We start from the raw sequence: 7,588 nt of genomic DNA, 5'->3' as shown, positions 1-7,588 counted from the left end.
GTTTTTTGTTATTAAAGGGGGGGGGGGGGGGGGTCGATACACGGACGCCAAGTATCAATCTTTTATTATACTACTTGGTAGAATAATAAAATCAATTTCTTTACAATCCACTAGATGGTGGTGTTGAGTTTTTTTCTGGTGAGGTCAGCTGGGTCACCTTCAGCATGCAGTAAGTTAGTAAAATAGAGAGGGTGGCATCGCGGAAAGTTATCAGGAAAGCCCCGTCCGCGTTTAAATCGGACTTACTTCGGATTTGTAAACAAGGAGGGGATGTAAGTAGGGATGCACCGAAAATATAGGCTACATATAATAATAATAATAATATATATGGTGCCGCGCCGTGCCCCGCCCCGTCCCGCCCCGCAGTGTTCAGCGCGCATGTTTCACTCTCCTCGTCACTGCGCGGTTTGACGCTCCGCTCAGTATTCCGATCAAAATCCGCTCAAATTAGGGATGGGCGTATCGATCCAAAGTATCGATATATCGATACTCAAACAAAAAATATCGATACTAAGGTGTGTTTTATTTACCAGTGATTTTGTTAATTTAACAACAACAAAAAAAATCATACAATATGCATTGAATTGGACGAATAACCTGTGTTAGCGAGTAATTATGTAGGATAGAACTATTTTCCTGCTCATCTGGACACGTAAATGTTGCAAGTCAGAACTAATCAATCACAGAGAGCGTTCACTCACTTCTAAAAGTGCATTCAAACGGGGCTGCGTTTCCCAAAAGTATCATAAGAAAGTATTAAAGCTTTTGGGAACGGCAGTCCTGAACAATGCTTATCAGAGGACAGAAGGACAGAGTTATTTCACAATAAACAAACTGAAATTGTAGCCTACATAGTTTGTGCAATTACAGTTATTTAAATTGAACGTTGAAAGATAATATTGATCATGTTCTATTCTGTAATGTTAATAGAAATCATACACTGTCAGAATAAAAAGGTTGCATTTTATGCATGCAACAGCCTGTCACTGGCAGTCCCTTATGAAAATGAACCATGGTTTTACTAAAGTGACCATAGTTCAACTGTAGTATTTGTAGATTTTAATCACGTGTAAACAAAAAACATATTTGAACCATGTATAGACAAAAATATAACCTAATAAGTTATAATTAAGGCGAATTGAATGTTAAAATGCGTTTTAAACAACGTTAAGTGCTTATCATTACCCATTTTACTCTTAGTAATTTAATACATTTCATAATGAAACATTTTAGTTCAGAAGTATCGAATCGATATCGACGATACTGCCTTGAAAAATATCGGTATCGTATCGAAAACAAAATAAGTGGTATCGCCCATCCCTAGCTCAAATAATGCGCTGACAGGAAATTTCTATGCAGTATACTTGTTCCGGTTTGCAGTAGCATTACTGTGCTGTAACATGGTGTAGGCTAGTTCAGCTGTACTAGGGCAACGCTCACGCTGCTAAAATGATGCTACCTTCAGTGACGCTCTGCTCTGCTCATATGCTCTGATAATAATAGCTTTGTAGGACTATACATTATTTGGATAATTAGTCAAAAAACAACAACAACTTATATCTGATTCTGATACATATAAGTGAATAAAAATAATTTATTGATATTTAATATTAAGGTAACACTTTTCAATAAGGTTCCATTAGTTAATGTTAGTTAATGTATTAACTATCATGAACGAAAAAAGAAAAATACATTTATTACAGTATTTATTCATCTTTCTTAATGTTAGTTAATGAGAATACAGTTATTCACTGTTAGTTCGTGTTAATTCAGAGTGCATTAACTGTTAACAAGCTCAACTGTTGATTTTAATAATGCATTAGTAAATGTTGAAATTAGCATGAACTAAGATTAATAAATGCTGAAGAACTGTTGTTCATTCATAGTTCATTATCTAAAGTAGTAAACTAATGTTAACTAATGAACCTTATTGTAAAGTGTTACCAATATTAATATAAATTCTGTCCATTTTTATTGTGTTACTTTCAGTAAAAGTGTGGTTATTTTATGATGTAAGACTACATGTTTTATTTAATTTAATTTAAATTTAACAGTAATTTACTTTCAAATGCCCCAATTGCTGAAGGGTCTGCACAACTTTAGTACAATTTCAGGTTGCCCTGTTCAAAATACCTGTAGTAGCACAGCAGTGCATACCTGTTTACATTAAGGTGGACTAGATTAGGCTGTAATACAAATAGTTGAGTTTGCCAGGTGCATACAACATTTATGACAGGTTTTCATGAAAGTGTTGGTCAGTTTGTCTGCTTGACAATCCCATTTTGCACTGCAACAATAAAACTGAAGTGAGATAAACGAACTGAGAAATGTTTATTTTTAGTTAAAACTTTGAAATTTGAAGTTGGAAAAAGGTAGTAAATTGCAATATATCGCAGAATATCGCAATATATTTAAAATCACAATAATATTGTATCGGGGCACAAGTATCGTGATAATATCGTATCGTGAGGCCTCTGGTGATTCCCACCCCTAATAAACACTGTTGGTTACGTCAAAAGTGAAAGTAAAAAGTGAGAGAAAACGGATGGTTGCAGCTCTTAAAGCGACAGCAGAATAATAGTACTGAACATCCTGCCGCTTAATTTCTTTCTTGTGCTGAACTGAAAAGAAGGCATTTTGAAGAATGTGGGTAACCAATCAGTTGCTGTTCCCCATTGACATTGACGGATGGGAAAAAAATACTATGGAAGTCAGTGGGGACCAGCAACTGTTTGGTTACCCACATTCTTCAAAGTAACTTTTATGTTTAACAGAAGAAAGAAACTCATTCAGGTTTAAAACAACTTGAGAGCAAATGATGACAGAATTTTCAGTTTTGGGTAAAACAACAAAACGCAAAGAGAAAAATCACTCACAGGTCTTGACTGAAGAACTTTAATACAGTTGCTTTAATAAGAATCAATGTATAATTTAAACAGTGAAGTATATAGTTTTTTATTTTTAGATTTGTTCATTCAATTTCTTGAATGCTACTGCTAAATACACCTACCATACCTGAAAATAAAGCAGTTTCTTTTATTTGTATATTATGTGTATTTGTACTGTGTATCTTTTTTTTTCTTTTTTCTTTTTAATAACAAAGATAAAATAATGACACCGATTTTTATCTTCGCCCACTTTGGTCTAAATGTCTGCCTTTTTTTTTTTTTTTTTGCCTTACAAGGCTTTGTTTTTAAAATAGGTAAATTAGTTTGGGTGTACTGCTCAGACAACTCACAAAATAAAACCAACATGACAAAGAATTGTGATTTTAAAATCGTGAATCATGATTTTCCTGAAAAAAAATCGTGATATGATATTTTTGCCATATGGCCCACCCCTAGTACAAAGACCTCTTATATGCCAAAAGATCAAGGCAAGTTTGATTTCTCATGCCATGACCCATTTAAATATTAAATATACCCATTAAATATAAATATTAAATATACCCATTAAATATTTAATTTTTTTAATTATCCAAATAATGTATAGTCCTACAAAGCTATTATTATCAGAGCATGTGAGCAGAGCATAGCGTCACGAGAGGTAGCATCATTTTACCAGCGTTGCCCAGTACAGCTGTACTACACCATGTTATAGCTTAATTGCAAACAGGAACAAGTATACTAGTAGAAATTTCCTGTCGTGCGTTATTTGAGTGGACTTTTCCGGTGAGCATGAGTGGTACAAGAGTGGAGTGGCTTTTTCGGCTCTCATTTTCGGCCGTTTTTCTCTTTTGGCCAAAAACCGAAAATGCCTTAATACATATGCATTTTATATAAAAAACATGCATAATAAATATAATTATTATTTATTTACATATGATTACTAATGTACAAAAAAACTACTTTTTAAATATTTAGATATAAAATAATTTATAATTCATATAAATGTTGTATATAAATATTCTGCTAAATGACTAAATAAATATAAATAATTGGGATTCAAATAATATGTACAAATAACCTAGCTTTGATCATTTAAGTGTGTTTTAAGAAACGTATGACTATTGGTAATAGTAATGTATGGGTATTATCCTTTTCAGTCCACTTTTTAATATATTTAGACTTAATTAGGTTTATATTTAATTAACCATTGATTTTAATTTTTGATAGTAATGTATACAAGAAATCTAGATTTGACTCTTTCCATGTTGAAACTTCCCTTTGTGCATTGTGAAATAATTTATACCGATTCTTTCCCCCCCTCCAGTGTCCTACTATGAAAGGTAAGGTGCAGAAGATTCTGACCTGGCGCTGGAGTGAACCTCCTCCTCCGACCCCTGTGCCGCGGCCCAGTGACCTCTCTGCTGATGCGCCTAACCCCACGCCATTAGCTGGTCGCCCTGAAAGGGAGTTCTTCGTTAAATGGCAGAATATGTCCTACTGGCACTGCTCCTGGGTTTCCGAGCTGCAGGTACAAGCACTGGCTCTTACTAGGGTCTTAAAATGCCATTTTGAATCCAGCTTCAGGCTGAATTTACACTCAATTAGTTCACTTGGTCCTAGTTTTGGTCCACACCTTCTCTTGCTCTCTCTAGTTGGAGATGCACTGTCAGGTAATGTTCAGAAACTACCAGCGCAAGAATGACATGGACGAACCCCAACCCATAGACTTCAGTGGTGAGGGAGATGAGGAGAAGAGCGACAAGAGGAAGAAAAAGGACCCCACCTATGCTCGGATGGAGGAGAAGTACTACCGCTTCGGCATCAAGATGGAGTGGATGGTGATTCACCGCATCCTGAACCATAGGTGAGATAAGCTCAAAAACTTTAGATTGAAATGATTTAGATCAGTTTCATGGCTTTGCTCACATCATATCTGTTGTGTTTTATTCTTCTCAGTGTGGATAAGAAGAATAACTGTCACTACCTCATCAAGTGGAGGGATTTAACTTATGATCATGCCACCTGGGAGGCAGAGGATATGGATATACCAGAGTTTGACACCTACAAACTGCAATACTGGAACCACAGGTATACATGTGCACGGACGCTAACACGAAACCGCATTCGCAAAGCATTTAACTTCAAAATAATGTGAAGTAACGTAATGCTGTTTAATGTATATTCTTATTTAAATAATAATTTTTGTAATTCCTGACAGCGTTATTTTAGTATTATTTATGTACCGTTATAGTTTCTACTACAATTTGAAATTAGATTTTATTTTTATGTTTTTAAGTTTTTATTTTAATTTTAGTTTTAGTGATTTTGTTATACTTCAGTAATTTAAATTTTTTTATATTACTATTTAGATTCAAATTATTTTTATTTATATATTATTCTAGTTTATATTAATCATTTAAAAAGGCCTTTTTATATTTTCAGTTTTTCACCAACATTTTTAAATGGCAAATGTTTTTAATAGTTTAACCCTGATTCCTGCTAAAACAGCCTTGATTACATTAGTATGCAAAAAGGCCTTTTAAAGGTAGTAAAAGCTATACAAAAGATTTAGAAAATTCAATCTTCAATGAATTAAGAGAGAAATGTGTAATCTTTAGGTTCATAGACCTGAAAATGCACATACTCATCAGGTTCATCTGTTTTTGTTTTTGTTTTTTTCTTAAAGGGAGTTGATGATGGGTGATGAAGGTAAACCAGGAAAGAAAATTAAGGTCAAAGGAAAGGTGCGAAAACTGGACCGACCTCCAGAGAACCCTGTCGTGGATGTAAGTCCGCTGCGTTGTTTTCATCCTACATAAAACACCACACCTATTAGACACAGCTGCATCATTCACTTGCTCAAAAATGGCTGAAATCCATTTCTTATTCTCCTGTAGCCCACTATTAAGTTTGAGCGTCAGCCAGAGTATCTGGACGCTACAGGCGGGACCTTGCATCCATACCAGCTGGAGGGGCTCAACTGGCTCCGCTTCTCCTGGGCTCAGGGAACCGACACCATCCTGGCAGACGAGATGGGTCTGGGAAAGACTGTGCAGACTGCTGTTTTCCTCTATTCACTGTATAAAGAGGTGTGCAATTTTATTTTTTTTAATGGAATTGAACAAAGAATTAAAATAGGATGTGCTTTATTAGTCTTCGTAGACCAAGAATAACTACACTACTGTTTAAAAGTTAGGGGTTTGTAAGATTTAAAAAATATATTTTCAAAGAAAGTCTCTTCTGCTTACCAAGGCTTCATTTATTTGCTCAAAAATACAGTAAAAATAGTAATATTGTGACAATATTACAATTAAAAAAAATATTTGAATATCTTTTATAATGTAATTTATTCCTTTGGCGAATTGGATTTTCATCAGCCATTACTTCAGTGTCATTTGTTCCTTACTATGATCAATGTTGAAAACAGTTTAATATTTTTGTGAAAAACTGATCATTTTATTTTCAGGATTCTTTGATGAATAGAAAGTTCAAAAGAACAGCGTTTATTTGAAATATAATTTTTGGTAACATTGCAAATGACTTTTACTAACACTTTTGGTCCATTTTAATGCATCCTTGCTGAATAAAGTATTAATTTCTTAAACAACAAAAAAATCTTACTGATCCCAAATTTTTAAATGGTAGTGTATATTTTCATGCAATGCTATAGCTAAATAGTATATTTTATGTTTTGTAAGTGTAGAAATGTTATGTAAAAATTAAATGTATTGAATGTTACATTACTACCTTCGTACAGCATATCCTCTTCAGTTTTAAAGTGCTGGTGTCTTCGTTCTCCAGGGTCATTCGAAGGGTCCATTCCTGGTGAGTGCCCCACTCTCCACCATCATTAACTGGGAGCGAGAGTTTGAAATGTGGGCCCCTGGTATGTATGTCGTCACATACGTTGGTGATAAGGACAGCAGGGCTGTCATCAGAGAAAACGAGTTCTCCTTTGAGAACAACGCCATCCGTGGTGGCAAGAAGCCCTCTAGGATGAAGGTTAGTGAGAACTCTGCTTTCCATTGAAGAATCTTAAGACACTTGAATCCATATATGAGTGATTGTTTCCTATTGATCATGCAGAAAGAAGCCTCTGTGAAGTTCCATGTTCTCTTGACCTCCTATGAGTTGATCACTATTGACACGGCTGTTCTGGGCTCCATCGACTGGGCTTGTTTGGTTGTTGATGAGGCCCACAGACTGAAGAATAATCAGTCAAAGGTGAGACCAACATAGATTATGCAATAATTTGAGTATGATGTAGACTGACAATGTAGTTACATTTTTTTACAAATGTATATTACATTGTTCATTTCTAAAGTGGTTTGAGGTTTTAATGTTTTGCTGTGGTATTTTTATGTAGTTTTTCAGGATCCTCAACAACTACCCACTGCAGCATAAGTTGTTGTTGACTGGAACTCCTCTACAGAACAACTTAGAAGAGCTTTTCCATCTGCTCAACTTCCTCACACCAGAGAGATTCAGGTGCGTTTTTGATTCATTTCAAATCCAAGGATCATGCAGGAACTTGTGAGAAACTTTCAAAGATAGATACTGTGTGTGTGTGTGTGTGTGTATATAGTCATGATATTAGATAAAAATAGAGAAAATATATACATTTCTATAAATAACAAATATACAACAATTAATATAAGGTACATACATTTTATATATATATATATATATATATATATATA

At 34.6% G+C, this 7,588-nt stretch overlaps 1 protein-coding gene across 1 annotated transcript in view; it reads left to right on the top strand.

Annotated features, from left to right (window-relative positions):
- Positions 1-7,588, top strand: part of LOC107563016 (chromodomain-helicase-DNA-binding protein 4-like) — a 74,307-nt gene that overhangs the window by 42,744 nt on the left and 23,975 nt on the right. The window contains exons 11-18 of the mRNA XM_016247785.1: positions 4,213-4,416; positions 4,541-4,752; positions 4,845-4,976; positions 5,575-5,674; positions 5,786-5,977; positions 6,690-6,890; positions 6,975-7,112; positions 7,255-7,376. Coding sequence (XP_016103271.1) covers positions 4,213-4,416; positions 4,541-4,752; positions 4,845-4,976; positions 5,575-5,674; positions 5,786-5,977; positions 6,690-6,890; positions 6,975-7,112; positions 7,255-7,376 — 1,301 coding nt within the window. The remainder of the gene's footprint in view (positions 1-4,212; positions 4,417-4,540; positions 4,753-4,844; positions 4,977-5,574; positions 5,675-5,785; positions 5,978-6,689; positions 6,891-6,974; positions 7,113-7,254; positions 7,377-7,588) is intronic.

This window comes from Sinocyclocheilus grahami, unplaced genomic scaffold, assembly GCF_001515645.1.
Source record: "Sinocyclocheilus grahami isolate Dianchi unplaced genomic scaffold, SAMN03320097.WGS_v1.1 scaffold854.1, whole genome shotgun sequence".
Classification (NCBI taxonomy): domain Eukaryota; kingdom Metazoa; phylum Chordata; class Actinopteri; order Cypriniformes; family Cyprinidae; genus Sinocyclocheilus; species Sinocyclocheilus grahami.
This window is presented reverse-complemented; position numbering and strand designations above follow the sequence as displayed.